This window comes from Halichoerus grypus, chromosome 1 (assembly GCF_964656455.1).
Source record: "Halichoerus grypus chromosome 1, mHalGry1.hap1.1, whole genome shotgun sequence".
Taxonomy (NCBI): Eukaryota; Metazoa; Chordata; class Mammalia; order Carnivora; family Phocidae; genus Halichoerus; species Halichoerus grypus.
Window position 1 is genome coordinate 137944020 of NC_135712.1, and position 23128 is coordinate 137967147.

At 42.5% G+C, this 23128-nt stretch overlaps 1 protein-coding gene across 5 annotated transcripts in view; it reads left to right on the forward strand.

Annotated features, from left to right (window-relative positions):
- Nucleotides 1-23128, forward strand: part of RARB (retinoic acid receptor beta) — a 712218-nt gene that overhangs the window by 612431 nt on the left and 76659 nt on the right. For all 5 annotated transcript variants that reach the window (XM_036072138.2, XM_078072445.1, XM_078072441.1 and 2 more), the window contains one exon: nt 3349-3490. In XM_036072138.2, coding sequence (XP_035928031.1) covers nt 3349-3490 — 142 coding nt within the window. The remainder of the gene's footprint in view (nt 1-3348; nt 3491-23128) is intronic.

The window sequence follows — 23128 nt, forward strand, 5'->3', positions numbered from 1 at the left end:
CTCACTGAGAAGACGAGAGAGCTTCACCTCCTTGGGCTGAGTTGCCCAAGGCCACATAGTGGTCATGAGGAGGCTGCAATCCAGCCCCTGCACTTCCTCTCCACGGCTCTTCCTCGCCTGTCTCCTGCCTCCAATCTGTCCCTCTTCACCCCCGAGACTGCTCCTCCCAATGGGACCAAATCCTTCCTTTTACACGCTCAGCTTCTCAGGGTTTTCTCCTCTAGATGTGTCTCTGCCCATCCACTTGCTTAAAGGACTATCACCCTTTGGATTCAGCACTTCTAAAGCCCATTTTTACGTATGACAAGATTGGGTTGCAGTTTTATTTCTCAAAGCATGAGGCTTCCAATTTTAGGTGGCACAGGTTCATGGCTCTCTATCTCACTGAACCACATAATGAGAAGCAATTTCTCTGAATTCCTCAAAGAGAAAGTCTCAAGTCAGTGCCAGTCTGTCTCTAACATTTGCTTAGCTCCCTTTTCAGCGAGAAGTGACACAGTCTGGGGTGCTCAGCCCTTAGCAGATCCAGTATCCAGTGAGAGTGAAATAATATCTGATTATTATTTTGCTTGACTTTTATTTGTGTTATATTTGCCTTTTAATATTGACAGTTAGTGCTGGTTTTCAAATGAAGCCAGAGGTTAAAGGTCTTCCTCCATTTTAAGTAATGTTAAAAATAAAAGGAAGAGTCAACTTAAGTAAAAATACTGAGTTGATAGAATTGAGGTGGCATGGGGCTCCCATGTCACCCACAGGCACACGTTAGGTCCTCAAAGCCTCAAAGCAGTGGTCTATGAGGAAATAAGGCTTAGATAATAATATCTCACATCTCCTAGGAGGAGGATTTGTAGAATGCAAACCTCTCTTTGGCCTCAGAGGGCTTTTCTGTTTACCCAATCCATGTATAAAAATACCTCCCCGCATATATGTTAGTCAGCAAGTATTCTACCGTGGTGGAAATGATTTACTGAAACTTAGACCTTCTCCTGATATCTAGCCAAAAATCTGATTGGAAAACCAAGAAGACCTATTTAGTTTCTGCCGACACTGTTACTGAAGCAGACTGAGTGGATAACTAATGACATAGAAAGTTCTTTACTTCTCTCTTCTTTCATTTGTATATCATGAGATTGTTTTTCTCCCCCTCTTGGTCACTCACTAAGAATTTGCTGAACTGAATATTTGGCTTTTTAATAAATGGAGGAGGTCACCTTTGTCCATACCTCACTGGTTTCACACATGCAGAAAAGACTGGATCTTCCATTGGGTCAGTGTTTCTTGGCAGGAGAGCAGTGCAGTTTCTGTAAATTGAGTTTGTACATCTGGCAGCCAAAAGTGTCCTGTAGGTATATTTTTTGCATGAAAAGATATGTTTGAGGTGACCACTCTGCACAGATTTTCTATTAGAGGCTCGGAGTATTGGTAACCTGTTATTTTAGATTTGGAGCATATTTGTAGCTCCAGAGGTACCAAAATAAACTGTGTTTTCTTGGAAAATGTGTGTGTCTGGGATGTGACAGGAGTTGCAACCTTAAACAAGATTTCCAGGCGTTTACAGTTGAACCATGCCAGTAAAAATATGTTTATTTAGACATTAAAATCCTAGGGTGCCCACGTAAATATCCTAAACAATGTGGGTTACATGAGCTTTCTTTGTTAATGTGCTTTAGCTCTAAATGTTTTTAGTTCTGGTTCCTGGAGCGTTAATGCACTACAGGGAAAGTTGAACTCAGATGGTGAGTCTTATGTGCTGTTTAGCACATTCGGTGGCGTGTTTCTTACATCCAAGAGAATTGTTGCTAATGTAGGTAAAAGTCACATCACAGTTGAGAAGGTAAAGCTCCCTGCTCTTAATACTCCTAGCAATATGGAGGTATTTGTCGGGCAATTAGGAGAGAGAAAAGACAGCAGGTATACCCTTCACTCACTGCTCATTCATCTGTGGAGTAACAAGCAGCCCTTGATTATCCATTGTCTGCAAAACCGTGTGGGAGAAATGAGGAGGACAAAGAGGAGAAGGTGGCCACCATGTGCTCATGAGTCTGCAGTCTGCTTTATTTCATCAGCTTTTCACAAAAATTGGGATAAACTGCTGCTTTTGACAAAATATAATTTTCAGAAAGTTGAGAAGTAACAACTCATTCAAATATTCAGTAAGCACATAGTTGAAGATTTATTGAACTCAAGAATGAGAGAAATAGCAGGATGGCAAAGCTGGTTCAAAGGAGGATTTGAGCAAAAGATGTAGGTGGCTAGGTAGATTGCTTGGTAGATAACAGTGAAAGGAAGAAAGAATGCTGGGATCAGACTGCAGAGTCAGATACAAAACCGGTTAATGTCCTACAAGGCAATAAAACAATACTCTTTGGTTATATTTCAGCCAGACAGAAATCTTTGCACCTATCCTTAACAAATAGATTTGTAATTTACCAGCCTTTTACAGTCTTTACGGAGCCTGTGTCCAATCCATCGTAAAGAGTAAGTCAAACAAAGTTACATTTCCCAAGAGTGTCAGATGACTCTTAGGTAAGCTTGTCAAAAAGCTAATGCTGCAGAACAGTGCTGCCCCACAGGACTTTTGGCCATGATGAAGATCTCCCATACATATGCTGTCCGGTGTGATGGCCACGAGCTATATGTGGCTCTTGAGCATTTGAAATGTGGCTAGTGCAACTGAGGAGTCGATTTTTAAATTTTATTTCATTTTTATTAATTTTCGTTTCAAAAGCTCTATGTCATTCATGGCTACCAATTTGGACAGCACCACTCCAGTGTGCCATTAAGTGGGCAGGCCTTTTTATGCCTTGTTTCCAGCCTTGGATAATATTTGTCTAAACACTCTGTAAATTAAATCCTATTTTAGATGTTGTAATGAGCTAAATATGTGGGGAAGAAGTGGAAAAGCCTTTCCTGAGAAGACCTCATTCTTCCCTGAGTCTTATCATTTCTTTTGCAGATGTGATGCCTCTTATATTGGGTTTCTTGATAGGGGGCTCACCTGAATTTTTCTGGCCAGAAAGGGAGCTGCTTATGAAGTTAAGCCTGTTTGGAGGGAACCCAGCTCCGCATAATGTTCTCCAAGTGAATTAGCTTGGTACTCATTTTTCCTTCAGCAAGATAATAATGGTCATGTCTAGTTTTGATTAAAAGGGGTTTTCTGATTTGAAACAAAGGGAGAGCTGACTATTAATATTTCACAAGGATTTTAAGGCTCAAGTAAGTTAATTTTTCTGCTGCCATCACTTCATGACTCAGACGGAGCAATCAATGCATTGATAAGGCTGGTTTTGATTTCTCATGAAACTTGGTAGTTCTACTTAGTCTTCTCATCTTCTTGCTTGCTTGCAGGGCTTTTTCCGCAGAAGTATTCAGAAGAACATGATTTACACTTGTCACCGAGATAAGAACTGTGTTATTAATAAAGTCACCAGGAATCGATGCCAATACTGTCGACTCCAGAAGTGCTTTGAAGTGGGAATGTCCAAAGAATGTAAGTGGAGGCTCAAAAAACTTTTTTCTGTCTTTGTCTAATCTATAAATATGATTTGCTCAGCTTCCAAAATCAAGTCGCGGAGGACAGAGTTCATGGAACTCAGACGTGACACTCAGGATAGATTGCCAAGGCTAGGTGTAAACAGAGGGGTAGGAAAACAGAAGAACTGCGGGGGTTTTCAGATAAAACTGGAGTGGCAGTTGGGGAAAAGGCAGGAGCTGTGTGTTGTGGATGGCGGATCTGTATTCCAGAGTGGTACTAACTCCCCGTAGGCTTCAGGGCCACGAGGATCTCAGGTATATCACACAGCCACTTAGAGACTCCATTTCCCCATCCTGACAGTGGGAACAAGAAGTTTTGCCTGTATCAGTGAGAACAAAATGAGATGAGAGGCATGGATATTAATGGTAGTAATAATCAGCCCTTTTTCAGAGGGAAGGGGGGCATAAAACTTCTGTTGTGGGAGAAATATTTAGAAACTCGGTGCATTGGCATTTTTCCAAACTTGATTTAGGCTTTTTTCCTCCCAGCCACCCCCTCCTCCAAATAATTATACATTTTTTAATGCAAAAGAGAACATTTTAGTAAATTAAAAATTAGCGGTCCATAAACATCTGATAGTGGGGACTTGAAATATACATCATTTAATAAAGACAGTATGTACACTACAAAAAACTTCATTACTTACATTTCTCTCTTTGGTGCTTTCACATGGAGGGGACATGAAAGTGACAAGAAATGGCTTGGCTCGGGCAGGCCTAAGGAAGACGTAGGGTTGTGTGCCGGGTGAAGCACTTAATGTGACTGCTGCTGCTTCATTCAGCCCATGACTTGGGGATTTGGTGAAGGCAGACGGTGAGTGAGGCACTGGGCTTGTGGTGTAAGGGGGCGCTGGGGATGCCTGAGACATGGCCCCTGCCCTCTAAGAGTATGAGACAAAAAGCCAGGTACCAGGGCACCTGGATGGCTCAGTCAAGGAATTGACTCTTGATTTAGGCTCAGGTCATGATCTCAGGGTTGTGAGATGGAGCCCTTCATCAGTCTCTGCTCTCGGCGGGGAGTCTGCTTGAGATTCTTTCTCCCTCTTCCTCTGCCCATCCCACCACACCCCCACCCCAGGTCGTGCATGCTCTTTCTTAAAAAAAAAAAAAAAAAAAAAAAGCCGGGTACTTCAGCCATGATCTTACAGGCTGGTTCAAAGATGCATGTTACAGGACAAAGGCTCTCAGATTTTGGAATTGGGAAATGTGGCCATTGGGTGGTGGGGACACTGAGGAGGGAAAGGCCCCAGAGCCAGTAGCACTGCTCTGAGGGTGCTCAGCTGGTTGACTGGCTTTTTCCTGGAGCAGCTTCTAGAGGATGTTGCCCAGCATCCATTCCATACTTCACCTTTCCTAAATGTACCCAGGGTTTAATATGCTTTTCCATTTCTTGGGTTTCTATACTTGAGGAAAAAACAGCAGGATTGGGAACAATTCAGCTGACTCAAGCCGGGCATCCTATTCTTTGTCCCAGCTTGTCATATTCTGTTACTGGTTCATAGCGTGAATTTGTAACCTAGGCCAGTCCAATGAGAATGAATTCAAAACTTGTGCTTAGTATCCGTAAAAGAGAACAAGATAAATTAGACTTGATCAAAATAAGAAATGTCTGCTCTTCAACAGATACTGTGAAATGAATGAAAACACAAGGCACACCCTAAGAAAAAGTATTTACAAATTGCACATCTGATTCAGGACTTGTATCTAGAATATACAAATCTCTGAAAATTCAATAATAAGAAAGCAAATAACCCACTTTATAAAAAAAAACAAAACACTAGTGCCCTTCAAGAATGCCAAGATTATGAGTGGCAAAGACAGACTGAAAGACTATTCCAGATTAAGAGAGACATGCCAGTTATATATAATGCATAATCCAGATTGGATCCTGGGTCAGAGAGAAAAATAGCTATAAAGGACATTATTGGGACAGTGAGTGAAATCTGAACATGGACTGTAGATTATAGCATTGTAATATACTGTTGTATATTATATACTAGGAAATGTGAATTAGATGAAGGGTGTACAGGGGTTCTTTGTACTATTCTTGTAACTTCTGAGCAAATTTGAAATTTTGTCCTAATAAAATGACCCAAACAGAACAAAAAACGCATGCTTAGAATATTGGGACAGTTCCTGATGCATGTGAACAAGGAAGCAAGTAGCCCCAAGTGCCCCTAGTAGCTATCCTCCAACTCCAAGGGAAGTCACCTCTAGGACAAAGCAGGCACTATGGATGGAAGAGTGGAAAGACCGACAGAAATAGGGCCCCGAATGGCATTATTGAATTGCTACACCAACCGACCCTAAAACCTCTGCCTCCAGCTAATTTTGTTATACTTGCCAAGAGGTGCCTGTTAAAGCAGTTGAAGTTGGGGGCTTGTTCGTATTTAGGGTCCTGATGAACAAGAATGGACTGGGTCATCAGACAGGGAAGCATCCTGCCAATCCCTCCTGGGAGGGTTTTTTTTTTTTTCTCCAGAAAGTTCTATGTGTGGATGATGGGTCAGTTGACCACATCCCAGCCAGTTCTCTTTGATCCCTCCACACTTTAGAGCTATTGAATTACTTAAAATCAACGAATGTGAAGGTACAGAGCTAATATTCACTTAGCCCAGGCCCCCCAACCCTGCCATTGAAGAGAAAAGCATGGCATTGCCCTGAAATAGCCAGATTTTTTATATGTGTGAGTGAGACTCACAGGATGATCCCCTGACACTCCATTTTTGGTCTGACTTTCTGTAGACATGGCTGTCACACTGCAGTTCTGTGGGAGAATTTTAGTCTAGGCTGAAATTATAAATGAGTAAGCCAGATGTGGACTCAGGGTAAATCAGTACTTTTGCATTTATTTTGTGTGGGCTGGAGACCCATTTCCTGCTTACATTACTTAAAACCCATATCCTGCTGCTCTGTAAAAACTGGCAGCTTGGTTGCCAATTAAAAAAAAATAATGTTTACACCCACAGGAAAACTCTAGTTTCAACCCACAAGGAACTTATCACCTTAATTAGATTTAAAAATATAGAAATGAGAAGAAAATGGGATCATTATGCCCAAGTATACAAAAATAAATATATTTTCCTTAGAAGGAAATTGAAGGGAAAGGAATAAACACTTGGAGTATAGAGACTGAGGGTCTAATAGGATCTTTTTAAAGTTGAAACAGAAAGAAGCAGGAAAATATGAGAATCAGTAACCAATTATACCACAGTGTTCGCAACTGAAAGGAATCCAAGCATAATAGAGACTCATAGAATGTTAGAACTGAAAAAGGATCTTAGAGATTGATTTTCACTCACCTCTCTCACTTGACATAAAAGCACACTGGGACCCAGAAAGATGAAACTGTCTTCCCAGCAATCCCCAGCTGGCTAAAGACAGAACCAAGATCACAGTTCAGTTCTTCCCTCTTCTTGCCATGCTTTCTCCGCAGTACCAAGATTAGCAAGATTTGCATTCAATTCTTGCTGTAGGTCATGAGGACTCATTAGAATGTGTCAGAACTTTTGGGATGCAAGTGACAGAAAACTCAGCTCAAACTTGGCATAAGCTTAAAACATTGGCACAGGGAACTGGACAGTCCAGAGTAACCCATATGCACCTGAGGGCTTGTCTTCCTCTTCAGGGAATGGTTCCCCTTTGCCTCCCACAGCTGTTTCTTACTGTGTTGGTTTTGTTTCCGGGAAGATTTTATAAATGGCTACTAAAGATGCCACCAACAGCGGCGGCTGATAGTCTACCTGACACAAAAAGAGGCTCGGGGCCCCGTCATTCCATCAGTGCCCCGGGACCTGGTTCTCATTGGCCTCACTTGGGTCACGTGCCCCCGTATAACTGTGCCGCCTTGGGGGTGCTGGAGAGGTAGACCCCTGTGATTGGCTAGGTCTGGATCACGTGCCAGTCCCTGGAGCCCAGCACTGAGGTTGATCCCGCCCAAACTAGGTGGGCCGGGAGTGTGGGAGGAAAGCGTCCGTAAGTAGGGAATCGGAAAGACAGAAGGTAAAAACTTACTCCATGCTCAGGAAGACCCGTCAGGTCCCACGGTGCTGTTGTTCTTATTCTTTGTGCTGTTGAAGGAAAGAAAGAAGCCTAAGAATCCTATTATAGTAATAGCTAACGTAGCCTAGGTGTTTTCTATAGGCCAGGCACTACTTAACCATTTTTAATACTTTGTCCCATTCGATCCTAACAACAACCCTGTGAGATAGATTAGTTATAATCCCTTCCTTCCCTTTTTTTTGGGCAGATGTGGAAGCTTAGGTACAGAGAGGTTAATTAATTTAGGGTAACACAATTAGTAAGGGGCAGTGCTGGGATTTGGATCCCGGTAGTAATATATACTACATGCCATAAAAAGCATCTTTTACAACTCTGACTTCCCTTTTTCATGCTATTGCAAGTGGTTAATTAAACAATAATCATGCTCCTTGTTGCATATCAGAGATGTACCCCCTAGAAAATCATGTGCAAATTTAATTTTTATAGCTCAAATTTGGTTTTCAATGTATAAGGGGATTTCCTAGTAAAAGAAATCCTTTAGTGTGGCGGATCGGGAAAGCATGATTATTTCTTCCTGTTTCTGTTCTGTAAATGCTGGTGGGTATACCTTGTATTTTCCAAGGGCTTTGTAAAACTAGGGGAGGCTTTTTGCAGAGGAATAGCTATTTGTCAAAGCACAGGATTTGAAAGCGGTAGCAGCAAGTGAAAAAAAATCGATTTTCAGCAGCATTCTAAAAGTGGTACAAAAATTTATGAAGAACTTGGGGAGGAGGCAAAGGAAGCAAAATGACTCAAAGTTGAGTGATGAGCTACTGCTGGTGGGGTGGGAGGCTCGGAACGATGTCAGCAAAGGAAAGTATGTGGCCCTAAAATAAGAAATAAGAGAATAGAGGAAGACATAAAATTTAGGATTGTGAAAGAGATGTCCGGACAAGCTTATGAGACAGATAAACCACTAATTGTCCATGATGGGGAAGGAGAAGGTTTAAGACGATGCCACATAGAGACCGTAGGAGTATATATAGAAAGCCTGACCATGTGCATTTGGGTCAATTACAGAAATCCAAATGAATAGTTCAAATCCTTAATCCAGGGATCAGCAAACTTTCTTAAAAGGGTCAAATAAGAAAATATTTTTGGCTTTGTGGGCCGTGTGATCTCTGTGTCTGTCACTATATCCCAGAAGGAACCATAGAAAGTACATAAACAAAGATTGGTTGTGCTCTAATAAAACTTTATTTACAAAAACAAGCAGAGGGCTGGGTTTGGCCCAAAGGCCACACTTTGCCTACTTCTGCTTTAGGTTGCTCACCCAGTGGTCACATATGCCACCTGTGGTTGCTCTGTGATCTCATGCTCAGCTCATCTCCCACTGTCATCTGCTCCTCTCCTACCAATAGGCACCCCCACTTCCAGCCACACTGGGCCATGCTGACCCACGAGCCTCACAGCTCCATGTTTCTCTGGAGGCTGTGCCCTGGAATTGACTGTCTACTGCCTTCCCTTCAGATGAGCCCCAGGAGCTGGCAGAAATGTCATTTTCTCTGGGAAGCCTCCCTGAACCCCACCCCACACTCCACGCCATTCATTCTTCCCCATGTTCCTATAGTGCTTTGAATATACCCCCATGAGTCACAAACTTGATTACAGTCTGATTCTTCACACACCGCTGAGGCTCCCTGGCTTGACTGATTATAAACTCCTAAAAGGCAAGGCAAGCATCATGTCTTCCTCACCTTGTAGCCCTGAGGTTAGCATGATGCTTTGCTCAGTGAAGTTAGACTGGTCAAGTGGTTAAATGTGACTATTTATTTATTTAAATTTTAAGTGGGCTCTACCACCAACAGGGGACTTGAACTCATGACCCCAGGATCAAGAAGAGTCCAATGTTCCACCAACTGAGCCAGCCAGGTGCCCCTCGATGTGGCTATTTTAAAAGACAACAGCCAAATCCAACATGTCCCTAGCTTTCCTTCCTGAAAAGGTGTCAGGCACAAAGCAGTTCTGGGTATGCATGCCTCAGCCCTTCACTTACCTGCTGTGGGCCCAGAACAAGTTCTGCAGCTTCTTTGGAGTTGTATTTTCTACCTGGGTAAGAGGAACTTTAATATTGACTGACAGCCTAGGCATGTGAGAACTGATGCTTTTAATCCTGTTTAGACAACAGGATTTCTCCAATCAGCTTCCTCTTGCCAGTTCTCTCCCCTAGAGGACATTAGATCTTCTGGTGGATTTGCTGTCGAAAATGGTTGAGCAGAGCAGGCATCTTGTGTAACTGTGCATGGCAAAAGCCCAAAAAGGCGGAGAGGCTAACATGGACAAGTGGTGGGATTTGGGGCTCACTTGGCCAGTTCTAGGCCATCAGGTTGCTCACTGACAAAAAGGGGGATCCAAGGATGGGCTAGACATTGGGGTCAGGAGGCCAATAGGAAAATGAAAGATACGAAGCAGGCCAGAATCAAGACTCATGTGCCATGATAAAGGGGAAGTAGTGGGCTCTGGATGCTTCTTACATTTGACCAGGTTCCTCTGGGCCTCTGGCCTTCCAGATGGAATGCCCTTGCCCCATGTCTGTAACAGAAACACTGCGGAGGTTACTGTGCCTGCCACCCCCATTCTGTTGCTTTTCTTTCTGAAAAACCCCGGCCACTAATTCACAAAGGAACCTCTTCATATTGCCTTTGAGCTTATGTTTATGTGGGCCATGCTTTTTGAGTGGTGGGCAAAAACATGTCTTTGACTTTGCTTGAGAACGCTGTTCAGTGTTAATTTCACAACAATTTTGCCCCCGTGACAGTTGCATAAGTATATTTGTAGAATAAAGCAGTTGAATAATCTCTGATTTTGGGAATCCCTGAGTACTCGTTGACACCTTCTCATTTGGGGCATATTGAGCTTAAAAACAGCTTTTTATAAAGTCTTTAAATTCTGCTTTATCCCTCAGACACGAACGTCCCCACGGGTCGATTGGCTAGAATGAATGTGCTTTGCGTGGACACTTTGATACCTCCACGAGAGCTTTCTGTTGTTCTGTGTTTCGTTTCCCCTCTACTGTTAAAACTTACATTAAAACAAACCTTTTGGATTAAAGGCACTTAACCTCGGTTAAAATCACTACTGTTGAGGCGCAAATTATATCGATGTGCTCATTGGTTCCATGGCTGGATTTTACTGGCTTTAGAACGAGGAAATTCATATTGTAGGTTGCCCTGTGTAGTTGGGAAATTATATAAAAATCATCATCAGGGCACTTAATGTCTTTCTAATTTTAGTTTATTTCTTCATTTGTTCGCATGTTGCGTCCTGGCCTGTTACTGCCTTCCCAAGGTTCAGCGTGAGCGTTTTGTTCTGTTGCACCGAGAGGCAGCGTTAACCCCGCCCCTCTCCTTTTTACCCCGCCCCTCTCCTTTTTACCCCGCCCCTCTCCTTTTTACCCCGCCCCTGTCCTTTTTACCCCGTTCGCGCGCGTGCACACACACACACACACACACACACACACACAAATCCCCCACAGAGCCCCCCAAAAGTAAAAGAAAGGCTGGAAACTTTATATTTTTGTATCTAAAAACGTTGCAGAAGCTGGAAAGTAAAAATCTGCTGTCCCTTTCCACTTGCCAAATGTTACTGTTTTCCTGCATCTGTTCAGGAGATTAAAAAAACCCAATTCCGTTTGGGCACTGGCAGCCCAGTGATGTCAGTGCCACTGTGGGACTTCAGGCCCATTAACACTCAGACTGCAAAGGAAGTATTAAAATTCCTTCAGCTTTACTAACACATTTCTCCCTGCAACCTGGCTCCTGGAAAAGGGACGCTCAGCACATTCTCACCTCAGAAAAAGGAGAAATTTCCGTGACGCAACAGGACAGAGCCGAGCAAAGGAACAAAGGGCTTTGAAGTGAGCCTGAGCTGGGTTCAAATCCGACCTTGCCCTCTGGCTGCCTCGTCCTTGGCAAGAGGTGCCATTTTGTTTCAAGTGCAAGGAGCTAACCTACAACGTGGGGCAACCTTGCTGGATTGTTTCGTGCATCGCCCCGTTAGGAGGATGATGCATTTAGCACCCTGCGTGGCACACAGTAGGTCCTAAATAATGATCGCTGTTCTCCCAGGGAGATTCTTCCTCTGGTGGTAACACGGGCTCTGTTCTGTGCTCTGGTTGCTGCTGCCACAGCTGCTTTTTATTTTAATAACTATACAGCCCAGCTCCTCCTCCAGGAGAAAAGCGAAGGGCAGAGGCTCTCTTCATTCTGAATTGTTTATAACACCACCGTGTAGATATACAGCCCCAAATATTATGTTAAAGCTTGCAGGCATAGTTTCTAAAATAAATATCCGCCTTCCTCGGCTACTGGAAACTGGGAGGCAGATGGCTCATTTGCCTGGAGATGCTGGGACGTGTGTAATCAGAGAATGGGATGGGATCCTGGTATCGTGGAACCCAACTCCATGGGGAAAACCGAACTGGGGTGTTAGAAAGGACGCCTGGGCCCCTCCCCGCATCAGTCAGCTCAAGGTGAGGCCATCGGGGTGTCCCGGGCAGCGTCCACTTGGCACCGGATCACCAAGGAAGCAAAGTCTCTTTCACTCCCTGCTTCCTCCTTTGTTTGCCCCTAGGATACCTTCCATCTCTCTCCACCCTTTATTTGGGACTCTGTGGCCCACCTTCCCTGAGTCCATCATCTCCCTTCTCCCAACCAAATCTTACCCCTGGCCTGCTTGTGCAGTCAGCCGCATGGCAGGAGGGACATGGGTGATAATAGGGCAGTCGGTGGTCCCAGACTTTATATTATATATACACTTAAAGCACACTGCTGGCTTTAAGCCATGGGTCCTCATTCCAGTTCCCGGGAGCTTTTCAACTACACCTCACTTCTCTAATGACCCCGATCTGCGGTGGATTTAATGCTACCCAGTTTCAGTATCTTCACCCACCTTTGCTCCCAAATCGCATTTTCTATCATGTATTATTTAATTTCACATATGTACAAGTTCAGTACAGTGTTTTCCCCAGAGTAAATTCTGCACACAGCCTACAAGAAACCTAATTTGGGGGAGCACTAAACTTCGTATGCAATCATCTCAAATCAGAGAGTGATGAAGTCAGTCCCTTTTCCATATTCGTTCTATCTTTGTATTACTGATGAGAAAATCTCAGTTCGATGCCAGTACATCCTTAATTCATACCTCTTAAACCTTTGCTACTCCCTCTTTCTACTAGAGAGAGGACAGGCAGCTGTACCTAGTTAGGACGAGGTTTTATTTATTTCGGAGGTGTGCAAACTTTCCTAAATGGCCAGATGGTACATAGCTGAAGCCTCACAGGCCCTTCAGTGTGTGTTGCAACTGCTTGACTCTCCCACTGCGGCACGAAAGCTTCATGAAAGAGCGTGGCTTCGTTCCAGTAAAACTTTATTGAGGCAATCAACCTGAAAACCCTGTTTATTTTTTACTCTTAACTCCTATTTATGTCAGACAATACTGCTTTTACCTTCACAGCAGTAATATAAAATTCTGTAAATTTTATTTAAGCAAAAAAAAAAAAAAAAATCAATTTAGTTAGAAATCCTACGAGTAGAGTGGCCTATATGTGAAATACCATGAAGGGGGTTCTACATGTTAGTCGGTCAGGTGTTCCTGTATCTTGACAGGAATGGAACAGACTCTGGGGGAGCCTCAGCCCCTTCCAGAGCTCCCTGTAGTGCTTCAGTTGTTGGTCAGTAGCCCGCTGACCTGCCTTTGTCTTGCTCGGGCCCCCTCAGCCCTTCCCCCATCCTGAGCTGTGGGCAGCTGAGTCTTGCTTTCTTGGATCCTCTGGCTTCAGTCCTGTCCTGATACAACAAAGGGTCACTGAAGGGGTGGATCTGTCCTGGTGGGATTTCAAGGATCAGGTGAACTGGTAGAAGGAATATGAGGAACAGGGGAGACCTCAAGTTGCACTGTTTACTCCCCCTTCTGAAGAGCAGCAGGGTAAGTAAGGTAACTGGCTTAAAGCACAGACTTGAGGGACAGTCTGGATTCTGGTCCCGGCCCACCACTCACGTAGCTGTGTGATCTCAGACAGGTTACTTAGCATCTCTGTGCCTCTGGTTCCTTGTCTGTGGCACCAAGATGACAATAGTACCTACCTCATATGGCTGTGGTAAGGAATACATGAATTAATTTATGGCAGGAACTGAAGACCTTTCTTAGCTAAGCGTTAGCTCCTGTTGTTCTTCCTCCTGCTAGGATAATGATCCATTCTGGCCTCCAAAAACTGGCCTCATCGGTAGAGTCCTTCGTGACTATACAGAACAGCTGATGCTCCTTGTGGTCCAGTGGTCCATTTACTCACAACAAAAGATACTCTTAAATTTGACATTTGTCCTTGGGGCTCAGGCCTAACACCCACAAAGCAAAGTGTCATCTCTGAGTCAGATAATCCCATGCTGGGATTCATGGCCCGTCCTCACTTACAGAATCCGTTCCAAGTGTATCAGCATGGGCAGGGCCCTGCACAGCTGGCTCAGCCTGCCCCAGCCTGCCCAGGACACTGACCTCCTGTCATGCTCCCCAAAATGCACCCCCCGACACACTAGTCACCGCTGACTACTCAGCATGCCTGTCATGGGAGGCAGCCTCGGGGTGTGTGTGCTGATCTTTCTGCCTGTGATGCCCATCCCCAGCTTTACCTCCCACGCCTCTTTCAAGCCACCTTTCTGCTAAGTATGTACCCCCATTTCTCTAGTAACAGGAAGCAGGTGTGGGTCACCCTCACCTCTCAACAGTGTGATGTGTTACAGTGTGGCACCTCTGTTTGGTGACTTTGAAAGTCAGACTTGCTTTTGAGTCCAGGAGGTAGGTAGTTGGGTGTGTGTGTGTGTGTGTGTGTGTGTGTGTGTGTGTGTCTTTAGGAGAGAAAGTAAGAAAACATACACAAGTGTTCTCTGTCCTCACTGTGAGCATTTTGAGGGCAGGCACAGGGCCTCATTCCTATCTGAATCCTCAACTGAAAGCCCAGTACCTTGTACCTAATAGATATCTCTGGAATGAACTGGAGGTAAAGAGCAATTGACGAGTACAAATTCTGAATCAGGAACTTTCGTCTGATCTTTCCAAGAGTTAGAGATTTAAATCTGGTCCCACTGACACGATGAGCCTGTTTTTCCCTTCTGCGTCCTTCCCTAAACATGCACCATACGAGTTCTAGCACATAATCCCTTGCCTGACGAGGAGTCTCACCGTTGTCTGGGTCCATGGTGGACGTAACCAGATGGAGCTTGTAAATAAGTCCTGACAGGGAAGATTTGCTCTCTCTCAAAACGGTACACACATACACACCATATTTCAGCAAATCTATAGTTTGTTAAGGCTCACTATTATTTTATGTGCCGCTAAAAACAAAAGAGCAATTAAACGAGGGCACGCCAACAATTGCAAGACAGGTGGCAATTGCAGAGAGGGAGAAACCAGATACGAGCCCTGTAAGAAAAGGCAGCATCTCACATTCTGGGCTGGAAATATTCTGTGTTTCCATCTTGAGCTGTTTTTCATTCTGCTTTAAATAGACATTGATAAAACCTCAGTGCCCAAAGACAATCCGTGGCCCAGAGTTGACTGAATAAATATGCAAGTGCTTCTAAAATAGCTGGCAGAGAGCCCTTTGTTTGGAAACAAATGTCTCCATGAAAATAGCAACCCGAAATCTCCCCGCAGTCCCTGTGTTCTGGGGCGATGAACATGGCCCTTTAAGTACCTTCTCCCAGTGACAGCAATTCTCTGGAGGGTGGCTACCTAAATTGCTCAATAAATCCGTGCATAGAGTACGGTCTGAATTTGCTCTTCCTGGAGTGGTATTGAGCACTTAAACCGGTTTCTTCTCCCTCTGCTATCGAAAAATATTAACTCTCACAGTTAGGTTATTTCTCTCATCCGTCTCCCTTTAAAGCTGGAAAACAAAGAGTTGAGCAATTATTCGATGAACTAGATTAATGGAGACAGGCATCTTTTTATACTGGGACCGAGGAGAGCAAACACCCTATTTCCTCACAAGGAAGAATGTTTTTGTCCCAAATTCACACTTGATTGTCCCAGCACTTCATTTCACCAACATAAAATACCTACCTGACTTTTAAACATTTCTGATGGTTTTATCTTCAGAATAATTTTAGGGCAGAAGTGTTCTGTTTTGATGTTGGAGAATGCAAGTCCCCCATTTTCCTTGTTTTTCAGGGAGGGGTGTTTTATGACATTACTTGGTCAGGCTTATAAAACAGTGTTTTGATTCCACAACATTGTTTAAACCTGTTTTAAAATAGCACTAAGGAATTCCACTGGCGTTTCAAAATGGATCCACTTAGGAGCCGGTCATATGATACGGCTCTTCCAAAGGGAAAGATAAAAGTTGCTTCTAGTAAACTGTCAACTCAGGGGATTTAATGAGGACAGGAAGAGAATCAAGTGCAAAATGTAATGAGTGAAGGATTCCCACTTTGTGTCCTGGAAGTTGTGGGACTAAGCGCTTGAACAATTTTAGACTAAATGGAAACTTGGCTTGGGCGCCCTTGGACTCTGAGATCTCAGAAATGTGAAAATATGCAGGCTCAGAATGTACTCCCCTCCCCCCGCACCACCACCAGTGGATGGGGCCCAGTGAGTTATTTCTGGAAGAGAGACATCAGGACTTCCTCCTGCCTCCTGGGGCTGAGCAAACTCTTGGAGATGGCTTTCCCCACATTCCCCAGCATGATGATGGGATGCAGGTCCACAGAATGCAAAGCCCCATTTTGTTTTTACAAATAGTGCCTTTTACAAGGCTCCATGTGCCTGAAAAATAGAACTATGTCCATGAAATTGAAATGTGGTGCTTTCCTCCACCCGAAGCTCTGGCATTCAAAGGACTGACAACACCAAGTGTTGGCGAGATGTAAAGCAACTGGAACTCTCTTATGTGGCTGGTAAGTATAAATCAAGCCAAAGTTTGGCAACAGCCCCTAAAGCTAAACATACCAGGGTGGCTCAGTAATTCTAGTCCTGGGAACATCTTCAGAAGAAATGTGTGCATAGACCCACCAAAAGATAGATACAAGAATGTCCACAGCAGCTTATTCATAATAACCAAGCCCTGGAAACAACTCGCATATCCATCAGCCGTAGAATGTGTAAATAAATTGTGACATATTCAAATAATGGAATATTCACAGCAATAAAAAAGGAACGAGCTACTGCTAGGTGCGGCAGCCTGGATGAATCTCATAGACATAATGTTGAATAAAAGAACGTTCTTTATAATTCCATTCATATAAATATTAAGAATGAGCAAAACTAATCAGTGTGATGGAGGTGAGTGTGGTGGTCACTCTTGGGACTCGGAAGGGGCACCTAGAAGCCTCGTGGTGTGCTGAACATTCTAATCCTTAACTGGTATATACTTAACTGTGTCTGTAATGTCTTAACCTCAGTCAAAAAGAAAAAAAAAAAGATGGAAACGTGGGAGGAGTGTTGGAGAGCGCCATGCCATCCTGTGCATACAGAAGCTGTGTTCTCACAGATGAGAAGTGTAACATCCTCTCGTGAAAAGAATCCGCCTCCCTTTCAACACGTTAAATTATCTCCAGAAAATGTATTGACCTTTCTGCCTTTGCCTTTTCTTCTCATTTGGGACCTTTTTCAGTTGCAGCTTTGAATGCATACAGAGCACCAGAGATGGGATGTTATCCCTGATTTACTCTTGAGTTCTCTGAGGATGGTTACGTAATACCTGTAATCCCATCAACGCACCTAAAGAGCTTCTCCCTTTGGTGCCATGCACTGCAAATTAATAGCCCATGGATCCATTTACAGCTTGTTGTGTTTTGGAAAACTGTTTCAGCCATCAAATGGTAAAAGGGCTTTTAAAAAGATGAGAGTTGTTATTTTTATATGTTAAATTAGCAGTCATATCAGTAATTCCTCTCAGATCTGTAGTATGACCAAAATTGGCTTATGAACCTGTGTGGATTCTGGCTTAATAATTAGCCGACTGTCCCTTTTTTCCATAATGCAAAAAAAAAAAAAAAATGTCTTTTTCATTTTGATTCATTCATTACAGGCAAATTTGTGAAGGTTTGACTGATAGAATAGACAACATACTTTGTTTTTCTTTTTTCTTTTCTTTTCTTTTTTTTTTTTTTTTTTTTTACAGCCTTCAGAGTCATTTCTCTGTGATACTCTTCACATTTAAAGAAAGAGTTCTGGATTTACAGAAAGTCTGTCTTAATTTCCTTGTCCTTTTTATTATTTTTAAAAGTATTTAATATATACTGACAGAAAAGAAGACAGTAAAAATTGCTTCTTTTCGTAATACCCGTTGGCAGTGGAACAATTCGGCATCAGAAATTTAGACATAAAGACATAGGTTTGGTGGGATGGTACATCAGAGTTCATTTAGGATATAGAATATGACTTTAAACATATTAAAACTAATGGAAGTAGCATTTCTGTAGATTGATAAATATAAACTCCAACACTTGTATAGATATATATATATATATTTTTAAAGATTTTATTTATTTATTTGAAAGAGAGCGAGAGAGGGAACACAAGCAGGGGGAATGGGGGAAGGGGAAGCAGGCTCCCCTCTGAGCAGGGAGTCCAATGCGGGGCTCGATCCCAGGACCCTGGGATCATGACCTAAGCCGAAGGCAGATGCTTAACGACTAAGCCACCCAGGCGCCCCTATAGAGATATATTTATCTCTCAATGCCATCTTCAAAGAATGCAAAGGAGTTTTAAACAGTATTGTTAGAAGCCTCTGGGTGGCTCAGTTGGTTAGGTGTGTGACTCTTGGTTTCAGCCCAGGTCATTATCTCATGGGTTGTGAGATCGAGCCCCACATTGGGTTCTGTCCTCATCAGGGTGTCTGCTTAAAGATTCTCTCCCCCTACCTCTACCTCCACTTGTACATGCTCTCTCTCTTTCTCTAAATCTTTTTAAAAAATACTGTTTCTTAAAAAAAAAGTATTTTTAAAAAATTACAACTCAACAATAAGACAACCCATTTTTTAAATGGGCAGTAGATTTTTGAAGAGACATTTTATTTATTTATTTATTTATTTATTTATTTATTTATTTATTTATTTACTTTTAAAGGTTTATTTATTTGTCAGAGCGCGAGTGAGCACAAGCAGGGGCAGCGGCAGGCAGAGGGAGAAGCAGGCTCCCCACTGAGCAAGGTGCCCAATGCGGGACTTGATCCCAGGACCCTGGCATCATGACGACCTGAGCCGAAGGCAGACGCTTAACTGAGTGAGCCACCCAGATGTCCCTTGAAGAGACATTTTAGCAAAAAAGATAAACTAATGGTTACTAAGCACATGAAATGATCCTCAGTATCTTTAGTCATTGGGGAAATACAAATTAAAACCACATTGAGATATCATTCCACACCCACATCAGAAAGACGATAACAGATGTTGGCAAAGTTAAGCAGAAATTTGGACCCTTGCACACTGCTGATGGGGGTGTAAAATGGTGGTAAAATGGTGAAGCCACTTTGGAAAATAGTTTGGTAGTTCCTCAAAAAATTAGACATAGAGCTTATTGTATAAGCCATCAATTCTCCTAGGTGTTTACCTAGGAGAAATGAAAACATGCGTCCACACAAAAACTTGAGAGGAATGTTCGTAGCAGCGCGTTATTCATAATAGCCCAAAGTAGAAACAACTGAAATGTCAATTAAGGAAGAGACAAATTGTACATGAATGCAGTGGACTACTCAGCCATAAAAAGGAATGACGTACTGATACATAGTACAACATGGAAGGCCCTGGAAGACATTCCGCTAGGTGAAAGAAGCCAGACACACAAGGCTACAGACTATGAATTCACTTATATAAAATGTTCGGAATAGGCAAATTTATAGAGACAGAAAGTATATTAGTAGTTACCAGAGAGGCTGGAGAGATTGGGGAATGGAGAGTGATTGCTAAAGGGATTCTTTTGAGGGAGGAGGTATTACAACTTCAGGAATATAATAAAAACCACTGAATTTCACACTTTTAAAAGTATAACCTCTCTTTAGCATGTGAATTATATTTTAATTTAAACAACAACAACAACAACCATAGGACTAAAAAAAAAAAATGTTAGGCTGACTAAGTTAAGGGAAAAGAGGAAAATGAACTTTGGAGTCAGATGAGGTCACTGAGGTGTATGTATATTAGACGAGGTTCCCATTTGGTTTGGTGTTCTTGGTAGAGCAAAACAAGGATGAAGTCAGTAGCAGGATTCTTGGTGTCCACAAGATGAAAACAGCCTCATTATGCAGAAGAATCACAGATTTTCCAGACACTGATGTTGGAGATGAATGTCTCTCGTGAGTCCTTATAAAGAGAGTACTGGGAGATGTCATTTAGGATGTCCTTGACATTTTTCATTGCTCTTCCTTAGGACATCCTTCCATGTAGTTAAATCTCATCTGTTTTCCAGATTGGAATAAAAAGAGCACAGAAAAGCAAGACAATCTGTATGACCCTAGACTCCAAAAGAAAGAATTATGGAAGTGAAATTAAAGAGTCAATAAAGATTGTCACCTCAAAACAAGGGTTGGCCCTCCTCCACGTTCAATTTCAAATTTTATCATTTAAAAGCTTTCTCCTTCAAATACTGCCTTTCTGGGTATCTCCTCAGTTTCTTTTCGATCTTCCCTTTTAAGGCAAAAATCAATAATATCTTAGAATTTTTCTCTTGATTAAGGTATAATTTACATATATTAATGGTGCAGACCTTAAGTATACTGTTTAATAAGTCTTGATAAAGGTGTACATCTTTCTAACCACCTTTCAAGTCAAGATATTAGAAAGAGACTAAGGGAACTTTCTGGGTTTGGAACATTGCCTGTCTTGATTTTGGTGGTGGTTACGCATGAAGGTAAACCGTTCTGATGTCTCCCGCCAGAGATTAGTTTTGCCTGTTGAATTTCATCTGTATGCAGTCATAGTCTACACTCTTTTGTGTTCCGTGTTTTTCATTCATCATTATGTGTGTAGGATTTTTCGATATCGGTGCACGTATCGGTTGTTTGTTCCGTATTTTGCTGAGTAGTGTTCCGTTTTATAGATACGCAGTTCTCACCTCAGTGGATGTTTGGGTTGTTTCCAATTTGGAGCTATTATAATTAAAACTGTCATGAAGATCCTTGTACATGCTTTGTGGGGGACATAAACGCTTACCTCTCTTAGATACATACTCGGGAGTAGAATTACTGGGTCATAGGGGCACGTGCGCTTCATTTTATAAAAAATGGCCAGTTTTCCAACGGTGTTACCTACCATTTATACCCCATCAGCAGTCTCCGTGAATTCTAGTTGTTTTACATCCTTGCCAAGCCTTGATATTTCAGTCTTTTTAAAAAAAATTTGACATCCTATTAGATATGAAATGATACCTCATTAGTGGTGTTTGTTTGAATCTTCCTGATGACTGATAACACTGCATTTCTTTTTAATTTAGCAAAAAGTCAACCTCTTGTTAAATTAGAAAATATAAAACAAAACTGTGCATAGTTTGATCTCCTGTTTGTAAAAACAAAGCTTGGAAGATGTAGCTCAATATGTTAAAAGCTATTACCATATTTTTTGAGCTTATCTGTGTTGTCATTTTATTATTTGTTAGTTTGTGACAAAGAAGAAAAGCTATTTAGAGGTTAACTCTTAGAATGATTGAGGTAGAACTTCTGTTTTCCTCATTGCCTACCACTTGAGGCTAAGTAACGTTGGGTATCGACAGTGCTTTTCACAGAAATGGTTGAGGAAATAGACACCGGCACTGTTTTTGCATTTGTCTGTTTCCCCAGCAAGGGACAAATCCATTTCCGTACATTTAGACATCTTGATTTCTGAGGATAACGTCCATTTTTACCTCAATTTAATAGACCATAAATCAGGGGTCAGCAGACTTAAGCCTGTAAGCCAAATCTGGCCCACCGCCTGTTTTGATCAATAAAATTTTATTGGAATACAGCCACGTACGTCCATTTACATATTATCTATAGCTGCTTCTGTGCTATAACAGAATTGAGTAGTTGGGATAGAGACCATACAGACTGCAAAGTCTAAAATATTTACTGTCTGGTCCTTTCAAAAGGAGTTTGCCAGCCCCTGACATAATCCATTCACTCTCTTTAAATTTTCTATTTTAATTCAATCACCGGTTACGAGAGTTTAGTTTCATGCCAGACATATGTGCCGTTTGTAACTGCACCTTCGTTACTGTCCACTTCATATAAACTACTAGTGGTTATGTGCCTTACGATCATATCTCGGTAATTCAGCAGGGACCACGTCTGATTTCAACTTTGGACTGGAAATTCATAAACAAATTCTTTCCCGGCATCACCCCAAAATCTTTTCACATTAGAGGGAGGAAAATTAAAAGGATTTTGTTCTGGATAGAAATGCAGCGAATTTTGAACACACACGAATGTGAACTTAAGCATCCAACTGATAACTCTTTTTAAGGTATAATAAGTAGTGACTGAATATATGAGCTTGATTTTCTTTTTTTTTTTTTAAGATTTTATTTATTTATTTGACAGAGACAGAGATAGCGAGAGAGGGAACACAAACAGGGGGAGTGGGAGAAGGAGAAGCAGGCTTCCCGCGGAGCAGGGAGCCCCATGTGGGGCTCGGTCCCAGGACCCTGAGATCATGACCTGAGCCAAAGGCAGATGCTTAACGACTGAGCCCCCCAGGCGCCCCTGAGCTTGATTTTCTTGTCTAGAAATGGTCTCTGAATGCAGTTGTAGGAGAGAGAGTAAATTGAGCAGTAGTACCAGAGTCGGAACAGGTAGTATCCCAGAATGACTTCTCTTTGTCTAAATGGTCACATGTTGTATTAAACCGCATATATTATATATAATGAAATGCTTTAACACTTACATCCACTCGTGGCAAACATATTACTCTACACCGGCACCTTTTCTAAACTACCAAAGAGGAACTTAAAACAAAGACCCTAAATAAATAGCATGGTGTCCGGGCCCATTGTAAAGACAGACTCCAAGGTAGAAGAACAGCCACTGCCTCTGTTTTATAACTTGTAATATGAAGATATACATTCCTACCCTTTCCACTAGATATCTAAGGAGTTTGTGAGAATAAAATCTCAAGAGTACTGTGAAAGTACTCTGATGAAGCCACATGCTTGAGAAACAGGAGACGTAATTGTGGTGAGTTTTACTGGCCCCCGGTAGCCCCCATCGGAGGACAGGGCAGGACTTGTCACCTCAAATCCCATCACCCACGACTTCCCATGTGCACAATACAGAGCCCATCTCCAGTGGAGAAATGTATAGATTCTTTCCCAGTAGAACTTTCCTGACCTACTTTGCGTTCCAACTTTGCTCACCTAAAAGATACAACCATCTTTTCTAGAGTTTCCGCCTTGAATCTAATTATACGAAACCGGGGGTGCGTCAAGCATCGCCTCACATCCAAACTCATCACAGGGGCTTCTGCTTCAAGGGTGAATCAACATGTGCACTTGGCTGCTACAGGGAGCTGACAGATCCGAAGTTATTCCTGGGGCGTCTGACAGTTTCTAGGATGTTAAAAAAAAAAAAAAATGAGATCCACTGGGG